The sequence below is a fragment of the Perognathus longimembris genome, chromosome 11 (assembly GCF_023159225.1).
Source record: "Perognathus longimembris pacificus isolate PPM17 chromosome 11, ASM2315922v1, whole genome shotgun sequence".
Lineage (NCBI taxonomy): Eukaryota > Metazoa > Chordata > Mammalia > Rodentia > Heteromyidae > Perognathus > Perognathus longimembris.
In genome coordinates this window covers 53,994,839-54,021,910 of record NC_063171.1, presented here as the reverse complement: position 1 = coordinate 54,021,910, position 27,072 = coordinate 53,994,839, and the positions used below count along the sequence as shown (strand labels likewise).

The window sequence follows — 27,072 nt, the reverse complement described above, 5'->3', positions numbered from 1 at the left end:
TCATCACTTATTGATGTACGAATGTATAATCATCCCTTGGTTCCTAATTGCTCTTAATGGGTCTGCAACAATGGTGACAATGTATCACAGGTTTGAAAGGCAGCAGAGGCTATAATCAGTGCATGAAAATTATGTTGCTGGCTATATTGTTGGCAAATAGCCATTATACACTACACTACACTACACTACACTACACTACACACACACACACACACACACACACACACACAGTCACATATTTAGCACTGTCTGAAAGAATCTTACCATTTAATTGAAATGACACTCAGAACAGATCCTTTGTGAATAGTGTTCAGTAAGTGGCTCACCTAGTATATGACCCACAGCATCAACACTGGTGCACTTACTATTGACTCTGTGGGTTACACAGCAAGTTGGAATATTCAGCTTTCCTGCAGAAGGTAGAAGATCAACTGGATTATGTGCACTGAGTAGGAATATAGAATCAGGAAGATTTGGGGAATATCTTCTAGGTATGAAATTGAAAAGACCAAAGTCATGGAGCTATGACAGCCCCCTGCATGAATTTGTCAAGAGAGCTAAGGGATGGAGAAAAGGAGACTCCGGGAGAGAGGATGAGGGAGCGTGTCATCTCCCTGCCAAGCATCAGGTAGTTGGAGACAGGAAATCTACAAATTCTCAGGTCTATGGGACTGGGAGAGCCACGCCCATCTGTGCTCAGGTGCTTCATTTTCTTATTTCATGGGGTCTTGGAATTACTGTGGAGGAAGTGTGGCAAACCAGAGAACTATTGTGTAGGCCTATGGACAAAAGGAGCATTGTAGCCAGGCACTGGTGGCTCACACCTATAATCCTCGCTACTCAGGAGGCTGAGATCTGAGGATCATGACTCAAAGCCAGCACTCAGTAAGTCTAAATGAGACTCTTCTCTCAACAACCACCAGAAAACCAGAAGTGGAGCTGTGGCTCAAGGGGTAGAGAGCTAGCCTTGAGCAAAAGAGCACAGAGACAGCATCCAGACCCCGAGTTCAAGCTCCACAATCATCATCAACAACAAAAATGGAACACTGTGATTTTAAGAGCAAAGTATTTACCACATGGACTATTACTACCACTGCCCCCCACTGCAGAGCATGCTCTTGAGGTTTTTTTTCATGGCGGGTGTGAGACTCTCTTTTTCCTTCCATGTACCTGCTCAACAGCTACCTCACCTTCTACCTTCTTATACTATTCTCCTGTATACATATACACATATGCCGTATATACGTACAGTATATACATATCCATGATCCACACATCCACACACATATATATCTTCAGGATGCCAGCCTGCTCACCTCTGCTTGCACAACTGAAGGTAACAATTTCATCTGCCCACTATTGGGCATTGTATTCTCTGGCACTGAATAGTAGCTAACAGAACTCCTTCACAAATGAGTGCACAAGTCTTCGGTACAAGACTCCTTTCCAACAAAGGACCCCCTCTCAGCCTAGTTTATAAAAAACTAGTGGGTGTTTCTGTGGAGACTGATTTGAAGATTCAATTAAATAAGGAGAAAAAGAGCAGTACAAAATGCTGCATTATGATAAGGAATGTAATGGAACATTGGAGATTGAGATTTCACCTCTCCTGTTTAAAATAAGTCTCATCTCCTGTGTTCATGAGTAGAAGTAGTGTGCATAAATGACCTGGGGTCTGGGCCCTCAGGAGAGAGTAGAGGGTACTAATAATAGTAGCATCTACATTTGATTTAGCTCCTCCTTCTGAATTGGAGTTTGCTATGTTGCACTGAATCCATGAGATGTTTTTGGATGAAGAAGGTGGAACTTGATGTATGCTCATTCTTTCAAGCAGCACCGTCTACAAGCAGGGAGCACACAAAGTCAGCCAGGCAAGGACAGACGTAGGAACCTTGGGCCGATGTAACCCCACATTTCTTCCTGAAGCAATGGTGTCCTTACTGTTGCTTTTCTGAAAAGGTGAGGTGCTGATTGCTTTCTTCCACTGGGAAATCAAGTTCACTGTGAGCACATCTTAGCAAGGGAGGCCCTAAGATTGCTCTTCTAAAACTGATTGTTTCCATTTTTATTAATCACAGACTGGATACAAGCATAGTAGAACCAGTAACCTACCTGTTCTCTCTCTTTGCCACACCTTCTAGAGATTAAGAGTGAAGAAAAGAAAAATTTTGCTTTGCAGTCTGGAAACTGTACTCCTTCTGATTTGGACAAAAGGGAAAAAAAAATCAGGCTTGTGTCCTTGGAGACCTAGCACATAGGAATTTCTGAGTAGAAAGGAATCGCAGAGATTTTTGTCAGCTGTCATTTTGAAGGCAAAGTAAGAACCATGGTTCCAGGAGATGCCTAAAATAGCTCTGTGTGCATGGTTATGGGGCTAGATGCTTCTTCCTCACAGCTCAGCAACATGGCCCTTTTCGAGCGGAATCCAACATCAGCCACCATTAGAACGAGGCATGGGTTTTTATTCTGTACTGGTTTTGCTGACATGTATAATACAGCTTACTTGTACGGAGTACATCCAATAAAACTAAACTCTCAGTATGAGAACAGGTGTGGGGGGCGGGAAGAAAGTATTAAATAAAAGTAGGATAAAATAAATAAAGCAGTCATTTCCGTTTCCTTTAACTGCAGTCATTGCTTATACTTTTAAAAATGGTCCCTCTCCCTCCCCCTTCCCCCCCACCCCCCCTTAACATACAAGCAGCTTAGGGCACTGATTGTGCATCCTGGGGCCAGGGCCTTTACCTCACCTCTGTGCGGATAGGAGGCAGCGGCAGAGATTTGTGGCCCTTGTCTTATCCCCTGCTGGAGTAGTTGACACCAGCAAACAAGCAGCCTTTAGGGGGCAGCAGAACACCAAGTAAGACTTATGGGCTTTACTGGCTCACTGCCGAACTCTTTCTTGTTCTTGGTGCAGCCTCCAGCCTTCTGCCCTTAGCCTTGAGAACCCCATCCTCTTGGCCTCACCAAATGGGCACCTTAAGGCCATTAAGCTACACACACACACACACACACACACACACACACACACACACACACACGACTTCTATCTACTCATCCTTTTCTTCTTTACATCCTTAACTTGCCGTGGTCTATTTTGTACCCGATCTTGATAACTGATTCACAGCTAGGTGTACCTGCTCATATAGTAGGAACAGTGTGTATGCCTGCTTGTCCTGTAATGCCAAACATTTCCCCAAGACATAAATTAATGTGGGGTAGCAGAAGGAACTTCCTTTAATATGAGCACCTGATGTCCACTTGCTAATTTGCTTATCAGGGTGGTCTCGTTCATGTACAAGAGAAAGTTTGGTCTTTGCTTTGTGTCTTTTTGAAATGGTTACATTCTCACATGCCTGTGGGCTGACTGATTTCTGACTACTGTGAAAGAGCGCTTTCCGAATTAGCCCACAGCTTTAGAGTCAGAGTGAGCTTAGGGGCCGTGGATGCCGAGCTATATCTTGGTCCTTTCTCTTCCCAGCTGTATAGATTGGGAGTAAATTAACTTCTTACCTTCAGTATTCTTACCCATAGGGGAGGGTTTCAAAGATGATTGTATAATTTGTCTTCTAAACTGGAGTGCATTTGAGAGGGAAGGATGTTAAAAAGCAGAGCCGGAAAGTAGTTGAAATGGTAAAAACAGATTTGATGCAGTCACTGTTGCAACAAGAGGAGAGAAACAAAACCTCAACATAAAACTGGGCTTGGTTCTGAATACAACAACGACAAGTTGGAAATGGCCAGCGAGTAAGGTGAGGGGATCACAGCAGCTTGAGGAAACACTGGAGTTCAGGGGGATTCTGATTAAACAGACCTAACAGGATTCTTGCCGACAGCACTCCGGGCCCATCAGATACAAGGCTTTCTCACAGGGATTTGGCTTCTCTCTGAACTGACTAAGCAGGATTCTTGCTGCAACTGAGGGACGCAGGATTAACAAGTACACACCTCAGGGTCAATATCTAGAGGTATTGGAGATGTTTGATCTAAACCTAGTCAAGATCAAGTCCTCCTAGGTGCCAGCTGGTAACTCATGCCTGTAATCCTCGCTACTCAGTAGGCTGAAATATGAGGATCGAGGTTCAAGACCAGCAGAGGAAGGAACGTCTATGAGACTCTTACTTCCAATAAATTACTAAAAAGTAAAAAAAAGCTGGAAGTGGAGCTGTGTGGCTCAAGTGGTAGAGTCCTCGCCTTGAGCAACGCCCAGGCCCTGAGTTCAAGTTCCTGAAATGGCACAAAGGAGAGAATCTTTGTCAAGGAAGACTTATAAGAAATAATTGTAATCATCTGGGTGCTGATTGGCTGTAATCCTAGCTATTCAGGAGGTGGAGATCTGAGGATCTGGTTCATAGCCAGCCTGGGCAAGAAAGTCCATGAGACGCTTAGCTCCAATTAACCAGCAAAATGCTGGAAGTGAGTTTGAGACTCAAATAATAGAGCACCAGCCTTGAGCAGAAAAGCTCAGGGAGAGTGCCAGATTTTGAGATCAAGCCCCAATACTGTCACAAAAGAATAATAATGATTACAATCATAGGAGCAAGGGGTTCTGGCGTGCTGTTACATAGAAGTATATATAGCGATGATGTTATGTTCTTCAAAAAGCTGGAGACTTTCTGGAAGCTTTCTCCATGATGAATGAATTTTGAGATGATATTATATAATGTATATATGTTGAAATACCACATCTTACCCCAGGAATATGTACAGTTTTTGTTTTTATGTATCAGTTGCACTGTATTTTGAAATTCTTTTTTGTGTGTGTGACTGATCAATTGTTTTTACACTTTATCCTTTGGCTTTTCTTCCTCCAAAAATCTAACATACTATATGATCAGGACACATGCTAAGCTGTTTGGGATGTTGAGGTAGCAGGTACCAACCATATAAAGTACCCAGCACCTTGCTTAGAATACATGTGTATTTGGATGCCAACTTACTATTTCTACCTGGAGGAAGGTTGGACAAAAGATCAGAAACCATCAACGACCCATGGCCTGTGGGTTCTTTAAAAACTGTGCTACATACAAGGCATCTATCCTGAACAACAGGTATCAAGATATCATAAAGACAGTTGTTTATCACTGCTCAATTCACAATAGCCAAAATATGGAAACAACCCAGATGCCCCACTACAGATGAATGGATTAAGAAAATGTGTTAACTATATACAATGGAATACTACATAGCGATTAGAAATGATAAAATATTGGTATTCACAGGGAAATGGTCAGAACTTGAACAAATAATGTTGAGTGAGACAAGCCTAGAACACAGAGAACAAAGGGTCATGATTTCCTTGATATATGACTGTTAGGGAGGGCGGGGGGCGGGGGGTACAGTAGAGACCAGGTCTGCAAAACAACAAACTTCTTTTCAAATGGTATTTCCACAGGTTTGGGCCAGCGACCTTACATTATGTATCTACAACCAAACAACTACTAAACATAAAAAGGTCCAGAATAAACCTATCAGTGGATCACAGTAACGCAACAGCTATGTACCCATGATCATATTAGACGAGGATAGCAAAAACAACTCCAAGAGAAGGACACAGGAGGATTCTTTTGTTGACGTTACATTTAAAGTTCTAGGTGAATTTCCTGTGGTATACCTTACGTGGTTACTGTATATAATTTTGGTACACTGGATATTGTATATATGCCTACCTGATCTAGGGAAGGGAAAGAAAAATGAGGGTGTAAGATATCACAAGAAATGTACTCACTGCCTTATTATGTAACTGTACCCCCTTTGCACAACACCTTGTCAATAAAATTTAATTTAAAAAAAAGAAAAGGAAAAACAACTGTGTTACAAGAAAAGCTTGTGCATAGTTCTTCAGGGTCTAGAGAACAGTCTTGCCCCTGTGTGACTAAGCAGCTATCTTAGCAATGGAGAACACACACATGCTTGGGATGGTCTTTCATTTGAGGTGGTAATTTAGCTATTTAGCTGTCCTCCTAGGAGTGTATTCTCTCTCTCTCTCTCTCTCTCTCTCTCTCTCTCTCTCTCTCTCTCCTCTCCCCCCCCCTTTGGTGCCAGCCTTGAACTCAGGGCCTGGGTACTGTCCCCAAGTTTCTTTGGCTCAAGACTCCCTGCACAGAGCTCCACCCCCAGCTTTTTATTTTTGGTATTTTAGTGGAGGTAAAAGTCTCACAGACTTTCCTGCCTGGACTGGTTTTGAACTGTGATCCTCAGATCTCAGCCTCCTGAGTAGCTAGGATTACGGGTATGTGGCACCAGCACCCAGTTGTGGATCTCTTCTCTTTACTAATAAATTCACTACTGCTTCTGTGCAAGTTGTCTGGAAAGCTGGAGGGACTGGCCTTAGCACACCTCTTTAGGGTACCACTCATCCCTTTCTCCCTCACATTCTTAACCATTTGATGGGATTTTAGCAACTGTGTTTAAATAATAGATTTATCATGGACTTAAGACTTGGAGCTACATAATACCTATCTGCTATGAAGATTGTAGCCAGCAACTTAATTGCCTTTCTGTGATTGTTTTCTCAAGGTTGAGTGAATCCCTTTCAGAAAGCCTAAGTTCATTACTTCTCTTCCTGCCTCTTGTAAGTGCCATTTTGCTCTAGTAATAAGAGCTCTTTAGACTGTGTGTTCATTTAACCTAAAGCCCTGAAGTGTGGAGGCTTGAGCTTTTGCCAACTCCTTTTGTGATGGAGAATTCGAATTTCCTGTGCTGAAAGCAGGGGAAGTATCCGGGTAGTGTGGTATACCGGACGCTGACAGGCAGTGGGGCCCGCAAGCCCAGGAGCAAAGGGTGTTGCAGGTGCCCCTCTCCACATGGCTCATCACCAACACCTCCTTTCTCTCCAGGTATGTGTACATTCCACTGGGCGGTTCCAAGCATGGCCGGCTGGGGACTCTGATTTCCACTGCGATGACATTCTCGTTTGTGAGCTACTGGCATGGCAGCTATGACTACCTCTGGTGCTGGGCAGCGCTCAACTGGCTGGGAGTTACGGTGGAGAATGGAATCCGGAGGCTGGTGGAGAGTCCTTGCATGCAGGAGTGCTTGGTGAGCAGGATCCTTGCGTGTGCAGTAGGGGACAGCTAAGCCAGGTGGGCGAGGCTTGGGAGGGACTGTGGCCATTTGATTCACCCACCACCAGCCATGCCTGCTGGACTAGTTCAAGGGCTATGTGCAAGAGGCAGCAGAGCTGGAAGAGAGACATCCGTAGTCATTATTTAAATGAATGAACGAATGTTGGTACTGTAAAAGCTATGAGTGTTTATTATGTAAAAAATGCCAAATCAAGACGAAGAAAAATGGCTTCTTAACAGAAACCGTGTTCATCCTCATTTTTCAAAATATTTTCTGTGTATGTGTACACACACACACACACACACACACACACACTTAAAACAATGCTATTATTCCAATGATGTGGTTGTATAGGGACTGCCTTTTCAAGTCAATGCATCTATTTCTAACCATCTCTTTTAATGGCTACACAGAATTCCAATATGTGGCATGCCATAGCTTATTTAATTAATTTCCTTTAATTATTTGAAGTCATCAGTGATATTGAGATGAACACCATTATCAGGGTGAATTCTTATCAGTAAAGTTAGCAGGCTAAAGGTTTTTCTCATCCTGAAGATTAACTTCACATAGTCTATAACAACATTTAACTACCCCATAGGCAGAAAATCAGTTGGAAATTCCTCCCAACAGCACATGAAAACACCCTTGCCAATGCTGAGGAGCACTGGTGTTTTTAATCTTTGATAAAGATTTTGAGACTGTCCATATCTACATTAAAAAGAGCCAAAGGTTTAAGACACTTTCCAACTCTGTAGGCAAATGATTGGAGAAGTTAGTTAAGCTCTCCCTTTATACTTTTTAAGCGATTTTAAACAATAAGCACACTTTTCATCTTGTAAATGATATAAAATATATATCATATATTGTATGTGGTATATTAGGATCTTGTCAGAAACGATCATTTCTGGATATGAGTGGTGTTCCTTGAACCCTGAAAATAGTAGCTAAAATGAAATATATCAGTGTCAGTTTTCACGGAAGAAAATAAAACAGAAAAAAATGAACTGGAGAAATGATTAAGGGCTGAATTCTACTCAGTACCATCAATCAAAGCAAATAAAATTAAGAAAAAATAAGGCTCACTGAACTAGAATATGTGTAAGTATGTTTCTTTAAAGATAGTCATAGAACAAATTGGATAGTTTCAAAAAAAATCAAAACGAATACAAAGCCCTTAGCAAAACAACACGTTTGGAGCTGTTTAAATATGTGTATACATATTTAAGGAACTATTTTTTACTTAGCAGTAGTACCCAGCAATTAACAGGCAAGAAATGCCCATTAATTCTAATAGAAAATAGTGTTTCAGTGAAAGCCATGGCTATGTAGTGTGCAAGAAAACCACAGGAGGTGGTATCTTCAGGATTGTAATCTTTCTCCTCAAGTGTGAACTTCATCTAAGTCTGAAGCGTTTGTTTCTATGTTCTTTCATGATGGGTCTCCCATCCACCTTCTATCTACCCTGTAGGCACTGAGGTGAGCTGTCATTTTGATATGCATTTTATATCAGATACATGTCTTGTATTTTGCACATATGCTGTTCAGTTTACATACTTGTTGAATGAGAAGATACTTGATCAAACTTAAAAAAAATGATTTGTCCTTTATCCTAGAAGCCTATAAGCTATTTCTTACTGTTTAGATGCATCTTCTCCGAATGCAGGGTCAGGACTACTGGGGCCCCAGCTTCCCCATGTCTGAGTTAGCCCCAGGCTCTTCATCCACTGTTGGACCGTAGGATAATCAACTACCTTGTTTCTTACATAGTTAAGAAGAGAATCTGATGTATTTTGCCAATTAATGACTGACATTGCCAACTCACACAACTTTTAAGAAGAAATTGTTTCCCGACTTAGTTTATTCTTCTTCCTTCTCTCTCCATGAATCCATCGTTTTAGTCAAAATCTTAATAAGGTCTGAATGCTCTGTTGGCATCTCATTTCATCTGATTAGTTGGTCTGGAAGCATTTTCATAATATAAGCTCCCTCTCTGTGCTGATTATATCCTTGGTATTATTATTTAGGGTTTTCCAGAGGAACAGAACCAATATTGTGAGTGTGTGTGTGTGTGTGTGTGTGTGTGTGTGTGTGTGTGTGTGTGTATGTTTATATGTGTGTGACAGAGAGAGGGAGAAGGAGGGAGAGAGACAGACAGAAAGAGACAGAGAGAGAGAGAGGAGAGAGAGAAATAAATAAAGATCAGCTTGTGTGATTATGAGGAGGATTTGAAGTTCAGACTATAAAGCTCAGGAGAACTTACAGTATAAATTCTAGTCGGAGTCTGAAGACAGAAGATCTATGTCCTAGCTAGAAGACAATGAAGCTGAGAGGCCTTTGTTTTCTAGTCAGACCTTTAATAGCTAAGGTGGGTTCTACCCACACTGGAGAAGGCAATCTGTTTGACTCAGTCTGTCGATGCAAATGGCAATTTAATTCAGAAACACCCTCAAAGATATGCTCTTATGTAATGTTAAGTTCATAAATAAAATTTAGCATGATATTCCTTTTCTATGGTGTATGTCTTTTACTTTTTTGTTGTTGTTGTTGATGGTGGTCATGGGGCTTGAACTCTGGGCCTGTGCACTGTTTCTGAGCTCTTTTGCTCAAGGCTAGTGCTTACCACTTTGAGCCACAGCACCACTTCTGGATTTTTGGTGATTAATTGGAGATAAGAGTCTCATGGACTTTCCTGCCTGGGTTGGCTTTGAACCTGGATCCTCAGCTCTCAGCCTCCTGAGTAGCTGGGATTACAGACATGAGCCACCGGCACCCAGCCTTTTTTTCTTTTTTTTTTAATGTAGATTGGCAGATTTTTTTAAATTTAAAAATTGGTTTTATTTTGCTACGTCATATTGGTACATATTTACACAATATAGCAGGATGTCTCAATACCTGTGAGCAACATATATTATATTGTCAAATCAGAGTAGCGTTTCTTGGCAGATTTTTAAAAAAGAGGTAGATTGGCAGTTATTTGAGTAACAGGGGCTATCAGTCTTTCTGTTTTGAATCATCTTCATCTTCCTCCTGAAGACCTATGTGAGACTCAAAAGATAATAAGCTCTACTGGTGTTGGTTGAGTGACAGTTGAATATTTCCCTAGGAGACTAGTCTGGTGGGACATCATAAACAGGAATCCTCTGGGCTTCTGGAATAAGACTGATAGAATTCCCTGAGATAACAGAAATGGCCCGCATACTCTCCCATTCTGTAACCACCATCCACGGGGAGCACTTCAAACATGCCTGTGACCCCTGAGATGCTGACTTTTAACATTGATTTCATTTCAATTATGCCCATGTGGCTTTGGCAACCATGTGGAGCAGTAGAGATGTAGAACCCAATCCCTTTCTGGAAAACATGAAAGGAACAGCAGCATTGTGTTGGGCACTGCATCCTTTAGAAAGATCTTCTTTTACCTTGCAGTCCAGCTGGCTTCTAAACCTCTTCATTCAGCTGTTCCAGAGGTGTCTTAAACATGGCATGTGTCATTTTGGCCTCATGTTCCCTCCCAAACTGGTGGTCTTAGCCAGCTCCTCTCTATCCAGTGCTATTTTCACACACATGGCACTGGCATCTAACTATTTGAATAATGAAGGCCCAAACGACTGAATTATCTTCACTCTTAACTGAGTACCATGCTCTCCCTCAAATCCACCCATACATATGGTACATTCTACTTTCTACAGCCATCTTGATTGCTCTGAAGTTTTCCTAATCCAAGATGTTCTCATTTCTTGCCTGGTCTACCGAATAAGTAGTTTCTCATTAGTCTTTCTGCTTTCACTTTCCTTCCCTTTGATTCATTAAGTACTAAGTGGTGTTTCTCAATAAAATATAACCATAGGTCTTTTTTTTTTTTGAAAAAAAAAAAAGCTTCTAGTGGCCCTCTATTGCCGTAGGCTAAGTCCTCAGTATTTAAGATTCCCTTCTTTGGTTTTGCTTTGTTGCCTCTTCTGGCTTCTGCTCCTCCCTGCCCCTGCCCCCTGTTCTTCTATCTGTTCATTATCCGGCCTCAGCTCCCCCAAAAGGCCCTTCCATTTTCTGGGATGCTTTTCCTGCTCTCCCCTTCCCACCACTGCTCATCCTCCAGATTCTACTGGAGTGACACTTCGTTTGTGAGCCTTCAGTCGGGTCTCTGCTATGTTCTCTTCTGCTGTACCTGTCACAGTTGTAATGAAATATTTTTATATAATAACTCGCTTACTCCCTTCACTGGACTCTCAAGTCTCATGAGGACAGACATGTTGTATGGATGACACTTGTCACAATAGCTGGTAACAATGCTTTGAGGGGTGAAAGAAGGAATAGATGACGTTTTCTGACTTCCCTGAGGGGAGTATAAGAGAAAATAGGTTAGGCAGTAATTTTATTTGTGGTAATGTAGATACTGTTAGGTCTAGTGATGACAAGTGCTATTTTAATGTTCAGTACTACATATACATGTGTGTGTATGTGTGTGTGTACATACTCATGAAAGAAAGGGGTAGGGAGGAAGTAGCCTTCGTGGTAGGTATGTTCCTATGTTATGAGAGAGGGGCTTATTGGCTGTGACTCACTGAGGCACACAGAGCTATAGGAAGCTGACAAAAGACATTTCACAGAGTACCAGAGCTGGGTAGAGGTAGAGGAGCTACTGCCACAGCAACATGTTTTTCTTCTATACAAGTACACTCCAGGGAGCTAGGATATGTGTTCAGCATTGAAATCTTTTAATGAGTGCTGACACTTGGAAGCATTGTAGAGTGACACTGTTTCTGGGCAATTGCTGATTCGGTCTGTTTTTCAGAGGAAGACACCATCCGGCTACTTGTCTGTGATTCTGCACAAAGGAAAATCTATACCTCAGACATCACTCACCCCTACCCTGCTTTCCCTTTCATTGCATCATTTAACTACATCTTCCTCTCTTAGCCCCTATTTTCTCTTCTTCACTCCAGGAATGCCCTACACACTGACTTATATCCTCTCTCTGAAGCAGTAAAAATTCTACTTATAGACTTAATTTAGGAACCATACCTCTAGTGGAAACCATCAAAGGTCAATCTAATGGTTCTGGAAGGGATTTTATATTCTGATATGTCAGAAGGAATCAAAAGACCATGGCTTTGCGGTAGGGCTATATTGATTAGTTTGATTTTGAAGAGATATAGGTAAGGAGGTCCAGTGAATTGAGAAATCAGCCAGTTTAAAAGAATAGTTGGTTATAAAAACAATCAACATACAAGACAATATGCTGTAAACCAACTGTACAACTTGTGAGAGAGGGAATTGGGGAGGGGGAAGGTGGGAGGAGGTAACAAGTTTGATAAGAAATGTACTCACTAACTTATGTATGAAACTGTAACCCCTCTGTACATTACTTTGGCAATAAATACATTAATTAATTTAAAAAAATGAGCAACAGCATCCAATTCTGTAGAGTTTTAACTTATGGATTGACAAGGTATTTATTAGCCTTATTAGCCTGGTAGAAAACTTTTAAAAATTTTCCCAAGGGTCAGTGGCCACAAACTCTCTGAGGAAATGTAAAGCAAACTTCTTTGAGAACAGTTGTGCTGGTTGATGACCTTCTATTCCTCCACTTCAGTTTATTCAAGCAAATAGAGATCATGTCCATATTTGACATAAATCTTTCCAGATCAGAACTCTCAAGACAGTGATCGAATATAGGTAGGTTTAACTGGTTCTTCACTTATTTTTCAATATTATATATTGAACTCAGAGCCTTACAATTGCTAAGAAAAATACTGTACCATTTGATCCATGATTCCAGGACAGGCCGTTACTTCTTAATTTGTTCAGTTTAAGAGAACAAAATTTTACCAGGCACTTGTGGGTCACGCCTGTAATTCTAGTAATTCTGTAATTCTAGGAAGCTGAGATCTAGAGGATTGTATACTTTGAGGACAGCCTAACCAGAGAAATATTCTTCTCCAAGATAACCATCAAAAAGCAAGGCTAGAGGCGTGGTTCAAATGGTAGAGTGCCAACCAGGCATGACGACTATAGAGTCTATTATTAGTCAGTTTCCACTGTGAATGGAAGTTTCTTGCTTGACTTCCAAACAGGATAATCATCTTTGTGGGAAATGCTTTGGATTAAAGAGGAATGGAATGGGAGTCTCTCTCTCTCTCTCTCTCTCTCTCTCTCTCTCTCTCTCTCTCTCTCTCTCTCTCTCTCAAAGCTCAGTGGTCTACATGAAAAAGAAACAAACTGATTTCCATAAATCTCATAAAATACTGATTGACCTAACTTTCATAAAATACTGACTGATTGATTGATTGGTCCAGGCATGGCTTAAAAGAAAGGTCTAGGTTAGAAATAAAAATGTGGAAACATGTCAGTGCTATTTTGGCACACTGGTAATATTTGAGGCTTTTGAGAGGGAGTCAGAGTGGGAGAGGTAAAAGGAGGAGAGACAGAGAGAAGGGGGGCAGGAAGAGGAGGAGGAAGAGAAGGAGGAGGAAGAGAAGGGAGGGAGGAGGAAAGAAGAGGCAGCTTGCAGGATTGAATCTTGGAAACACTAATATTTAGAAGCTCCCCCAAAAGGAGGAAGGACCAAGATGAGGGTGTGTTATGGAAGAGGGATGTGGATCAAGAGGTGATCTTACAGAAATGAAGAAAAGAGGCAATGCCAGGGATGGGGGAAGCCAGTGGTGGTGGTATTGAGAGATCACGTGAGGTCTGCCTTGGGGATAGTTCTGTCCCCGAGTCAGAAGACTAATGGAAGAGAAGTGAGTCGAGAGTCGTCACCTCTGTCCACCAGGAGCTTATGGTCTACTTGGAGATGTGTGCAAGCTAGTTGAGGCAGTCGGCATGTGCGTGGGTGGGGGTCAGCGCGAGCTAAGCTTTTGCTCGAGTAGGATCCCGAAGTCAGAGGTGAGGCGTGCTGTGTTCAGGTAGGAGGCTGCTATAGCAATTAGAGGAAAGGTAGTTGGAAAGGCCAAGTGGTGACCGTATGAAGGGCTTTGAATGCCATGCTCGGAAATCTAGAAATGTGAACCACTTAACCAAACAAGAGAGCCTTAAATTAACACATTAACCCCACACATCAAATTAGCCTGCTGGGCCAGCTGGTTAGCCCTCACCCGGACCTGTCAGTCTGGAGAAAATAGCGTGTGTTGTTGTGAACAGCATGTAGCTTGGTGGATTATGACCCTCTGGTACCCCCTCCATTATCTCCCCTCCTAAGGATCATTACCGATGCCAGGAGCTCACTGTGCAATTCACCTGTGACACATTTCCTTCTCTGTTGGAATCTGAAGCCAGAGACTTAACCCCTCTGGCCTAAGAGGTGGAATTTTGAAAATAATTCCACCTTTCAGTTCAGGTTTTTTAGTATGACAAAAGCATTGTCAAAAGTTCTTTTTTAGCCTTCCATTACTGAATCTGTCATCTGACGAAGGGAAAGCTTTGGGATAGGATCCACATGCCATCACTCCTGAATCCAGTACCCAGCAGCTCTTGGTTTTCTGCTCAGTTCAGGATGAAGCAAAGCCCATGTTCTCCCTTTGGTATTTGCCACCGTGATGGCACCATGGCCTCTTCTTCCTGCTAAGGCCATGGTGCACACTCCCACAGGGAACTTGTAATCCCAGAAAGTGTAAACAGATTGGATGCTAATGGTTGAAACTGACTTTTTCCCTCCCTCCCTTGGTCCTCCCCTCCCTCCCATCCTTCCATCTTGGGTGAAGATACTAGAGAAAGAAAAGAAGAAAAATCTTAAAAACATATAAGTTGAAGCTTTGCATGAGTCTTTCCAAGTCGGAGTCTCTTTTCATCCCAGAAAAATCTATATTACCCATTTGAGATGACAGATCTCGAGTTGTCAGTATGTCTATTATTAGGAGAGGTGGAAATAGCCCTTCACCAAAGAATGCGACCATATTTAGAGCAATATATATGTACAGTGTGTATTCACATATAGATGTGCTGTAACCATGTGTGTGTACAGCCTCTGTGTGTGTGTTCATTTTTTTTAAAGCTTTGAGAAGGCAGAGCTGTGTAGAACTTCCAAAATAAAATTCTAAAGTGTTTCTCATTCCTCCCAAGACCCAGAAATAAAATCTGCTTAAAAAAGCTTATTGAGCAGCTGCTGGCCTTGTTTGAGATGAGCTGGGTTGCCTCAATGTGTTTGTGATTACCAACATACATTGAAAGGCACAATTTAAGTTGAAGCTCCCCTCACTTTTTTTCCCTTGGGTATCAACTCCATAGTCCATCTAGTTAGATTGGAGAAAGTGCTGGACCTGAGGGTGATGGGGAAGACTGAGATATAAAAAGTAGAGGCTGGCATAGAAGTAATTGTATTGTGATGTGTCCTTGACATATAAGGTTAAAGTGAAGAATGAAGCATCATAGTTATAAGAAGCTGTTCTTATTTAAAAAGACACACAGAAACATATGGAAAGGCTCTATGCTGACATACTACTGATGCTTTCTTTGTGATATTTATTTTCTTGTTTCTGCTTACTCATGTTTTCTGCTTCTTTGGTGAACTCATCCTGTGGTCTTATTCAGGGCTACTGAATCACTGATTATACTGACTTACGCGTATGATCCCTGTTACTTAGGAAGCAGAGATTGTAGGATTTCTGATTCAAGACCATCTCAGGTAAAATGTTCATGAGACCCTATCTCAACTAATACACTAAGTGTGAAGGCTCATGCTTGTCATCCCAGGCCATAGATGGGAGGATGAAGGTCCAAAGCCAGCACTAGGCAAAAAGACCTTCTCTGAAAAATGATCTGGAGCAAATTGACTGGCTCAGGTGGTGGAAAACTTTGCCTCCCACCCAGCAAGTGGAAGGCCCTATGATAATTATTATTATTTAATAAAAAGATTACTGATCTAGAGCCAAGAGCAGGAGGGACTCACTCTCAGGAGGTTTTGCTTAGCTGATCCTAAATGCTTAATGTATGTTAGAAGCGGAAGGGATAACTTCGGTTTTGATTCGGGGTCCCCACAACCATGTATGAGATAACTGATCTGAAAAATTGGTCCAGGTGATGTGGTGCAATGTTCCAAAATGCAGTTGTACTCCATTACTACGTGAGATTTCGATCACATGATCAAGGTGGCCCAGCAATGATAGTTTCCAATTACCAGTTGTTTTTTCTGATATTGACTTCTGCCTTTCTAAAGTCTATTATTCTATTTATTTATTGTTTCTTCAATTATGTTTTTTTTAAAAAAAATAAATAGAACATCTTTTTACATAGGGTTTCAGCATCTTCGACCTATTTTTCCTAGTAAAATAATGGTTCTGTTTTGGGTCATTTCTGCACTCCATGTTTAGGATTATCATCAGACAAAATGGCTCACTGCCAACCCATTGAATAGAAGTGCTTTTCATTTCTGTGCAACTGTTTCCCCTTTTGGGTTCAGAATTGCCTCGCCTCTTTTGTCTGACTAGTTTACTGTCAACACATTTTTTCCACTCATCCCCAGAGGTGAAAAATCCCTCAGGTAGCATTTTCCATTTGGTCAGATGAGGGTGACCGTCTGCTGCCCTGTTCTTGCCTTTGAAGATCCCTTTTGAAGTCTTTCCCTCCTTTCTCACCTGGATCATTGCTCTTCTGATCTGTGATTCAGTGATTCTCCTGAACTTCCCTTCTCTTTCCTGTTCTAAATCCTTATTTCTTCTGACTGGGTCATTTCATGTTCTTCCCATAACTTTCTTAGGAAAGGATCATAGAAAATAATTTTTTGACAGTTTTTATTTCCAAAAATGTCTTATTTTATTCTCATATTTGATTTGTTGTCAGGGCATTGGATTTCCAGGTGAAAAGTAATTTATCTTAAATAATTTCAGCTATTTGTCTTCTAGCTCCTAGGTTTACAATTAAGAGATGCCATTTTGTCCCTCATTTGTTGGTTTCAATGTACTTTTTTTCTTTCTGGAGGCTTTATTAGAATCTTTGCTGTTCTCAAATTTCATTATACATGCTCTCAGTTGAAAACTTTTGTTATAATTTATCCAAGGTGTTGGGGTTCTGGACACCCCCTTTCTCCCCCCACGGGGAGAATGGTAACCACAAACTCTATGAAAGAGCACTCAGCCTGGCCCTCCGCCAGCGGAAGGCCAAAGGCGTGCTCACATGGGCAAACGCTAAGTTGAGGACGGGTTGCTGAAGCTTCCCCTCCCCCCAGTCCCCCCACATGTTACCGAGGGCGGAGGCGAAAAGGAAGGCATCAGGGACACGCTGCGGTGGTGAAAAGCGTCTCAAAGACTTTAATATGGAAGGGCACTTATATAGAAGTAATGGCGGGAAAGGGGGCTGGCCAAAGGGTCAGTCATAGGCTAGGGGTCACGTTCATCAAGTGACATCACGAAACTTCCCTTTGTGGGCGGGACAACCCCATCATGGTGGCACGCACGTGTTCACCTCCCAAGGGGTGGAGGCCAGAAGGTGGGAGGGACTTCTATTGTCCCAAGGCTGGTGGAAGGGCAGTCTTTCCCAGGCCATAATGATCCCCAACACAAGGAAAGAAAACCCCCTTGACAACAGAGGAGGACGGACACCTGGAGATCTGTATGTTCATGACCCAGATTTTAAATCAGTTTCTCAGCTTTTCCTCCGTGGGTTTCCTTTGACTTCTGTGGAAAAAGGTGTCTCTGTCTGGGCTTTGTGATAAGCTGGTGCATGAATGTTTTTCTTCTGTTTGGTATCTTGTAGGCAGGCATCTCAGGTCTGCCAGTTTCTCCACCTGCTGTATATTGTAACAATGGCTTGTGTGTGCTTATTGGCTATTCTCTCCTTCCTTATCTGGGGCTTGTGAAGGGAGCAGCGATGTTTGATCTATCATGTTTCAGTAGATATTCCTAGAATATCTCTCTTGGTGAGTCATTTTAGAATACTTTACCTACGTCTCAATTTTATGTTTTTAAAGTATCCAGGTTACTCTAAAAGCAGACATAATTCCGAGGCTGTTATTTTTGTGGTTGAACAGGATATGGCTGAACCTTAGCTACCACATGCTAGGCTTATTTAGTAGTCCCAAGGGACCCCAATGTTGCTCAGAGAGGGAGGGCCCCCAGGACCATGAGCAGCCAGCACTTGGGTGCAATCGTCATCAGACTCCCAACCTCCCACCCTCATGTCTGGATTCTTTTTTTTTTTTTTTTTTTTTTTGGCCAGTCCTGGGCCTTGGACTCAGGGCCTGAGCACTGTCCCTGGCTTCTTCCCGCTCAAGGCTAGCACTCTGCCACTTGAGCCACAGCGCCACTTCTGGCCGTTTTCTGTATATGTGGTGCTGGGGAATTGAACCTAGGGCCTCGTGTATCCGAGGCAGGCACTCTTGCCACTAGGCTATATCCCCAGCCCCTCATGTCTGGATTCTTTATGCTCAGGGGAGGTGGCCAGGGGCTTAGGTCATTTAGTGGAAAGTTTCCTAGATTTCCTCTTTCTTTTTTTTTCTCCCGCTTCTTCTTAATTTATGAAGTCATTCATGACCATTCACTCTTTTTAAAAATATACAGAGAAGGTGAAAAATCCTCTCCGATATCCCAGCAAATGAATCTTTTATTCAACTTGGCTCCTTGAAGAGCCAAGGAGTGTATTCTTTCATACCTTTACCAATATGCAGCTACGTGTGTACATGGTTTAAGAAACATAGTACTGGGTGCTGGTGGCTCCTGTCTGTAATCCTTGTGACACAGGAGGCTGAGATCTCGGGATTGTGGCTCAAAGCCAGTCTGGGCAAGAAAGTCCATGAGACTCTGATCTTCAAAATTACCTACCAAACAGCTAGATGTGGCGCTGTGGAGCACAAAAGCTCAAGGATAGCACCCAGTCCCTGAGTTCAAGCTTCAGGACTAGTGTACACACACACACACATGAAATATACAAATATCCTAAACTTGTACTTTTTCTCCCCATCAGTGATATATCAGGAAAATTTTTCTGTGGTAGTATAGCTATACATGGTCAGGCATGATATGGGAAGATCATAATTTAGCCATTTTTCTGTTGTTGAAAATTTAGGTCACTTCTATTTTTTTTTTCATTTTTGCAAATGTATCTTCGAGGATGATTCCAGTTGGAGCTTCCTTGCACATATGTGCAAGTGTTTCCTTAGTGCAGATACCAAGAAAGAATTGGCAAACTTATCTCCTGGCCAGATCTGGTCTACTGTCTGTTTTTTGGTGTTGTTTTATTTTTGTAGCTGAGAATGTTTTCTACATATTAAAATTGTTTGGTTGAATTTCTTTTCCCCTATAAGACACAGTAAATATCTTAATATGCATGGGCTTATTTCTGGGCTTTCTATTGTTGCACTGACCTAGTTAATTATTCTACATTCGCATACTGAAGGTTTAAAATAGTCCCTTTTCTGGGAAACAGGATGTTACTCTGTAGCCAAGGCTGGCTGCAAATCCATGATCTTTCTGCCTGCACCTCCCCAGGTGCTGAGATTACAGACATGTACCACCATAAATATAATACCTCTTTTTTTAGGGGGTGGGGTGTACTAGTGTTTGAACTCAGGTCTTTGCACTTGCAAGGCAGGTACTCTACCACTTGAGCTATACCTTCAGTTCTTTCTGCCTTTTAGGTTACTGGTTTTTTTATTTTAAGATAAAGTCTTGCTTTTTACCATGGCTGGCCTGTATTGTGATTTTGCTGCTTTTCCTGCCTATGAGCTTGGCTTACAGATGCATACCACCATGCCTGGCTTGCTGGTTGAGATGGGAGGGGATGGGTCTTCACTAACTTTTTGCCTAGCCTGGTTTCAAACCACAGTCCTTTGAATCTCAGCCTCTTGAGTAGGATTGTAGACATGTACCACCATGCCAAACTTATAAACGTTTCTTGATTCCTGGTAGAGAAAGTTTATAAAAAATGTTTTTTTCAGAATTACATCAGCTACGTTTGCCTATCGATTCTTTCTACAAATCCCGTGTGTGTGTATGTGTGTGTGTGTGTGTGTGTGTGTGTGTGTGTGTGTGTGTGTGTGTGTACTGTAGCTTCCACTCAAGGCCTTGACACTCTCACTAGCCTTCTTCACTCCTCTCTGCTACACACACTACCCCTTGAGTCATGACTCCAACCTGTTTCATTCTGGTTACATGGAGCTGGAGTCTTGAGAGATGGCTGCAAACTATGATCCTCCAGATCTCAGCCTCCTGAGTAGCTTGGGTTATTGGCACAAGCCACAACCAAAGGGAGTACATAGCTCTAACAAAACGTGAGATTCATTAATTTATAAAGAACAGAAACATATTTCTGAGATCCTCTGGATCTCAGCCTCCTAAGTAGCTAGGATTACAGGTATGAACCACCAGCAACCAGCACACAACAGTAGTTTGCATCCTGGAGACACATACTGTGTTTGGTGAACTGAAAAGAGAAAATCCACAGTATGTTGTGTTAGTTAGAGAGGATTCTGAATGATCCTGAGCAGAAGGGAACAGCCTGTAGATGGGCTGTGGCAGTAGAAAGCTATCAGTACAGGGTGGGGTAGTACCCCTGGCCAGAACATTGAGCAGGATCTCAGGAATGGAAAACATGACTTAAGTTCTCTGGTCTGAGAACCAGTTGTTTCTGTAATGACTCAAAAGTAACCCAAGATGCTTTCATATTGTACATAAATTTGCATGCTAAACTACTACTTCTGAAGTTTTTTTGCTTTTGTTTTTTTAACTAAGCTGGACATAACCTATGAAGCAGGAAACTCATTCAGGTAAATAACATTGTCTTGGATTTTCATCACTGTGGATATTTAATTCTCTCCAGGGAGCATGCATTATTTACACCTTAGGGACAGAGATGGGGACAATGTAACTGCATGGACTAGATAGTTGGTTGTTGGTAAGGGTGCAGTTAGCCACGTACTCTGCTTATGCATTCATGGCTGGCACTCTACCATTCAAGCCATCCCTCTGCTTCAGCTTTTTGCTAGTTAATTGCAGATAAGAGCCTCTGAGATTTTTCTGCAGTGAACTGGCTTTGAATCTCAATATTCATATCTCAGATTATAGGGGTGAACCTAGAAAGTTGTTTCAGTTCCAGCCACTTAAAAGAGGGAAGGATGTATTCCTTTCTGAGTATCTTCTTGCATCCATTTAGCTTGACTGTAGCATGATGGTGTAATGGAACTCAGTCATGAGAAAACAGAGAAGCCACATTTTGAAAGGTTGAATGGAAGCCTTTATTGGAAGGCCAGTGTCTGCAGGTGGACTCCTTTCTTAAAGACGAGGAGCCCAGAACTGAGCTTGAACAAAGCCTTTAAAGACAAAAACTACATGCTTACCATGGAGACAAAGTCTTAACCAAAGCAGACCTTATATGGAAATACTCAGGTGCAAGCAGAACTTCCCATCTAAGGAAGTAGCTCAGGGGGCAGAAACAGTCCATTTAGGGGGGTACACCTCAAAACCATTTAGAGAGATAACCAAGGCAGAATCAGAACATTTAGGGGAAACCAAAGGCCAGCATTCTCTGTACCAAAAGCTTTCCTAAGGCTAAACAGTATGATGGCTGCATATTCTCTGAAGCAGAGCTCTCCTAGCTCTCCTGCAAAGAATTGTGGGCTGGGAATGTGGCTTAGTGGTAGAGTGCTTGCCTAGCATGTATCTGCAAGTCAATGAATGGCCTCTCTCGCCTTTAGGCTTTTCAAATCTGGGCAGAAAGCCCCTTCCACCCAGCAAGGTACCAGGACGGCTGTGAGAAGAAGGCCAAGTTACTTAGACCCAGTCTCCTTACTTCAATGGGATTGAACATTAAGGACTCAGAGGATTCTTTGGCTTACTTATGACAGGGCAAGAGAGAGATAAAGATAGAGACAGAAGAAGAGGGAGAGGGAGAAGGAGAGGAAGAGAGAGACAGAGAAAGGTGTTAGATCATCATAGAGATGATAAAGAATAACAAATCAGGAAGACTGGGGATAGTTTCATCCTTCAAGATGTTGTTGGGAATGTGTTGGAGAAGAACAACTGATATAATATGGACTTCTAACTAGAAGTAATCAAGGTTTTTTTTAGAAGAGGAGCAAGTGGAATGTTCTACACATGAGCACAGTGATGAGACTGTGGAACTCGAGTCTTCCTGACCTCGAACATTTCCTGGGCTACGCTTCTTTGGTGTCACCTTTCCATCTTGAGGAGCCATCATCCTTCCACAGCTGCTCTCCTTGGCCTCCACCATTCTCTTCCCTTGCCATCGCCTTGTTCGTCTCTCTTACCCTCTGCTGAGCATTTTCATTAGAAAATGAAAAATTTTCAGTGATTATATGGAAGCACTGTGTCCAGCTGCTCAAACCCACCCAGTTTCCATTTTTAGCTTCTCCCCCACTCAAAAATAAACAGCCTCAGGTCCCACTTGCCAAGCCTTTGTCACAGTCTCCAGCAGCCATTCCTCTGGCCATCTGCTCCCCCAGATGCTCTGCCTGTCCCCTCCTCCCATCTCAGCCCCGAATGCAGACCCTCATGGACAAATGAGGGCTCCACCCAGCTCAGCGTTCTCCAACTCAGGCAGCACTATCTGCCTCCCACCCGGTGGGTGTGTGGTGTTTCCAGCTTCACTTTGGACCCAGATTCTGCAACCTGCACCCCCTAGGCCTCCTGCTTGCTGGCCACAGCCAATCTTGGGATTTCTAAGCACAGCATGTTGACTGGAAAAGATGGAGGGGTTGTCATGGAGATATGAATAAACATCTCACAGCAGGAAGTAGTTCCACAGAAGTTTAGTTCAGCTCTGAGATTTTGTTGGGTGGGGTTACATTCTACACCACTGGGAGCCAAGGCATTAGAAGGAAGTTTCAAGTCACAGCTAAACTGTTATTAAACAGTCCCTTCTGTCAGCTGTTCCCTGGGTCAGAGACAATGTTGCCAGAGGAACTGTATAGCTCTGCCCAGGCTTGTACTTCCTAGTTTGGCCTGTTTTGTCCATGCCAAAGCTCAGGTTCATGCGCTTGTGCTTGAACTAACCACATGGAGAGAAACAGCTCTAACCCATCTTTCTGTGTCAGGGACCCTGGGGCGAGCTGATTGCACCTGCATGAAAGCAGGTTGCCTCCTCATTCTTCCTTTGCTTGACATTTTGGGGTGTGTGGGTGCTGAGGCATGGCTTTGATGTTTATACCTTGTTTGTCAGTGGCTGGAGGCATTGGAGGCTGTTTCACTCTCAACATTGGTGGGCAGGGGAGGAAGGGGCCTAGCACTAGGGTGCTGAACACTTTCCCTGGCAGGGTTGCATTTCTGTGGGCCCCAGGGGAAAAGTGGGCATGTTTTCGGCATTGCTCCTAATGCCACCCTAGGCTAGTTCTGTAATGAACATGGAAGAAAATGATTCAGCTGTCTTAGTTGTTGAGATCATCCAAAATTCTTCCGGAACCATTCAAAGCATCCCCAAGGATGACAAAGCCTCTGCCAGCCTATTGAATTGCCACAGACCCTTTTTTTTTTCAAATTTTTATTATCAAACTGATGTACAGAGAGGTTACAGTTTCATACGTTAGGCATTGGATACATTACTTGTACTGTTTGTTACCTCGTCCCTCATACCCCCTCCCTCCTCCTCTTTTCCCTTTCCCCCCATGAGGTGTTCAGTTCACTTACACCAAACAGTTTTGCAAGTATTGCTTTTGTAGTTGTTTGTCTTTTTTTACCCTGTGTCTCTCAATTTTGGTATTCCCTTTCAATTTCCTAGTTCTAATACCAGTATACATGGTTTCCAATATACTCAGTTAAGATTACAGAGATAGTGTAGGTAAAACCACAGGAAGGTGATACAAGAACATCATCAATAATAGAAGCTACAGATACACATGGGATGTTGAAAGTAGTTACAACTGTGATATAACAATCGTTTCTATAACATGGCGTTCATTTCACTTAGCATCATCTTATGTGTTCATAAGGGTATAGCTATTGGGCTCTTGTGATCCACTGCTGTGACTTGCCTAAACCTGTACTAATTATTCCCAATAAGGGATACCATAGAGTCCATGTTTCTTTGGGTCTGGCTCACTTCACTTAGTATAATTTTTTCTAAGTCCTTCCATTTCCTTACAAATGGGGCAATGTCATTCTTTCTGATAGAGGCATAATATTCCATTGTGTATATGTACCACATTTTCCTGATCCATTCGTCTACTGAGGGGCATCTGGGTTGGTTCCAGATTCTCGCTATGACAAATTGCGCTGCGATGAACATTGTTGTGCTGGTGGGCCACAGACCTTTTCTATCCCCTTGAAAGACTGTGACCAGCACAAAGCTCTCTTGTGTCCTGATAAACTCATGTTCATGAAGTTCAAGTTCTATCTGTCAACCCTTGCCTTGTCTAATCAAGTTGGGAATTCTCATTATCATTCCTCATGGCTCTCCATTATACTCAGGTAGTCCCTGATTTCCTTTATAATTCCTCAATACAAATTCCCTCCTCAGGGGTGTTTTCAAGTGCTAGAGGCTGGAGGATGGTTGTGCCTGCCTTGCATGTGGCAGCCCACTTGCCAGGTGTAAGGGACCACAGAGGGGATTGCCAGAGGGGACTGCAGAGGGCGTGCAAAAGAAAGAAAGCATTTGAAGTGGGATGTTTAGAAAGTGCACTTTATTGGCCTAGCTAGCTAGCCCAATATACCTCCTGGCCTTGCCCATGTGGCAGTTTTCTCCTCCTTGGATTCCTAAGAATGGTATTTATCTCAGGGCTCTTGTCAGTGGCTAAGACCTGGTTGCAAGGTAAAGAGATCCCTAAGGTTGTTACAGTCACTTTCCCTGGTGTGTTCAGAGAACGGGAAGAGATGAGATGCATTGCATGGAAGACGGTAGCGGGGCAGGGGAGAATGCTAGAGGAGGTGACTCTAATTAAGAGAAAATGTACTCATAAATTGACTTGTATTGAATCCCCTTCATACAACTATTTAAAGAAAATAATAAAAAAAAGTATATCCTTTTGCTGTTAATTGTGATCAGCTCCCCCTTATCTAATTTCCACAGTTTCGGTTACCTGTAGTTAACTTCAGTCTGAATATATTACGTGAAAAAAAAATCCAGAAACAACCAGTTCATGTTTTAGTTGCTTGTCATTCTCAGTGGCTGGATGAATGTCTGTCTCCTCTGGAATGTGAGCCATCCCTTTGTCCAGCATGTCCAGGAGATACAGCTACTTCCCTTACTTACTCAGTAGCCCTCTTGGTTATCAGATTGGTTGGCATTTGTGTTCAAGTAATCGTATGTAGCAGGCCAATGCTACGTCACATTGCCTACCTCATTCACATCATTTCATCTCATCACACTGGTGTTGTATTATATCATCATCATCAACAACAACAACTTTCTCCTCCTCCTCCTCATTATAGTGGGAGATTAAGGTTCTCTGAAGAAAGCCATGTTCTTACAACATTTGTTACACCATATTGTTATAGTTGTTATTGTTCATACCTATTTGCTTTGATTTATAAATCTAACTGTATCATTGGCATATATGCATAATATATATGTTAATATATATTATAGTTTGGCAGAAACAGTGCTACTCTTTCTATTTTTGTGCTTCCTGTCATACCATAGTGAGTTTTGTCAGAGTCTGATGCTATTAGTTAAAACTAGGTTTGTGGATTTTCTTGGTCCTGGTTTATTTTATTATCTCCTACCCACTCTCCTGGGAGACAATCAAGAATTGCTTTTGAAGATCTTGATTTTTCTTTAAGTATTCTACTGTCTGTGTCTTTCACATTCTTGCTTACTGATAAAAAGAAAAAAGAGGTCTAGAAATGCAATTTTAGATGTCTTCCTTCCTATAATTGAGGTAAGAGGTTCCTTCATAGTTGCTGTTATTTTTCCCCCTAAGCAGAGATAGCAATTTATTGAATCACAACTGAGAGGCATACTGAGGTAGCCACAGAATCTAAGAAATATCAGTAGAAGCCAGATCAAGGGTGAGCCAGAACTCATATCTTGCTCTTCTCTGGTCCCTCCCTGTCTCCACCCACTGCCCCCCCCCCCTGCCTTGCCCCCACTCTTAGCTCAGCCCCCTCCTGTGGCTGGATGTTTTCCCTATGCCAGGCAACAGCAGCAAAGCCCTGCTTAGCAACCCCGCAGAACACCAGTCTTCTTTTCTTAGAGTCTGTTGATCTAAAAAAAAGAATAATTGTAATCAATCACTTCCCATAAAAGGAGAACCACCTTGAGCTTAACCAAGCTAAGTGTACTCTGCATTGACATTAATACAGGAGAGATCACGCAGGGCCTTTGAATCCCCCTCCTAGGATACCGAGGCTGGAGAAAACTGCCTAGTGTTGGAACAGAAGTGTTAAGTGTCTGAGTCACTGGGTCTCTAAGAAGTCAAGTGTGTCAGCAGTGGCTTCTTATGCCCATGAAGATAATTCGTAATTCCTTGATTTGTTCTTCTGGATTCTTTTCCTCCATCTCCTGGCTTCCTCTCACCCCAGCTCCCCAGTGACTGCTAATTGAGTCAGTAATACCCAGAAATATCTTTTTGTGCTTTAAAATGCAGAAGTTGGTAGATTAATGCCTCCTTGTTCTCAGAGGTGAGTAAGAAGCCAGTTTCTTCCCTTGTTGCTTTCATCTCCAGCGATTACAAGTGTACTTACCTTTACTTGGCCTTGCCTGACCCCATCCCCCAGTACAGGCTCATGGCCTCTTAGGTTGTTGTCATCTGGGACTTCTAAGCAGGACTTCAGGCAGCACTGAATCACTTTCCAGATCATTTGCAGACAGACAGCTCAGTCAGCATTTCCTGTACAGTTTCTCCACGAGGACACCATATTAGAATGTGATGGCCCTGAAAACACGCTCCTACGTGGTGTTGTAGGAGAGAAACATGATGGTACACTGTGCTTTATCAGCTAGATCTGAGCATCTAGAACAGCTCTGGGGCTGAGAAGAAAGGAAAAGGGGTGGTCAGGAATTCATTTCTCTAAAATGACCAAGAAAACGTTGACCAATGAATGAGCATGGACGATCCATACTAGCGTTGGCAGAGTCTGTGAGCCTTTAGTCTAGATTACTTTATCTTGTAAATTGCATAGAGCT

The 27,072-nt window shown here is 42.4% G+C and overlaps 1 protein-coding gene across 4 annotated transcripts in view; it reads left to right on the top strand.

The window, feature by feature from the left end:
* Window positions 1–27,072, top strand: part of Hhat (hedgehog acyltransferase) — a 214,032-nt gene that overhangs the window by 139,986 nt on the left and 46,974 nt on the right. For all 4 annotated transcript variants that reach the window (XR_007212567.1, XM_048357276.1, XM_048357273.1 and 1 more), the window contains one exon: window positions 6,840–7,041. Coding sequence is in view for 3 of the 4 variants with exons in the window: in XM_048357276.1 (XP_048213233.1) it covers window positions 6,840–7,041 (202 nt within the window). In the remaining variant the exon portion in view is untranslated. The remainder of the gene's footprint in view (window positions 1–6,839; window positions 7,042–27,072) is intronic.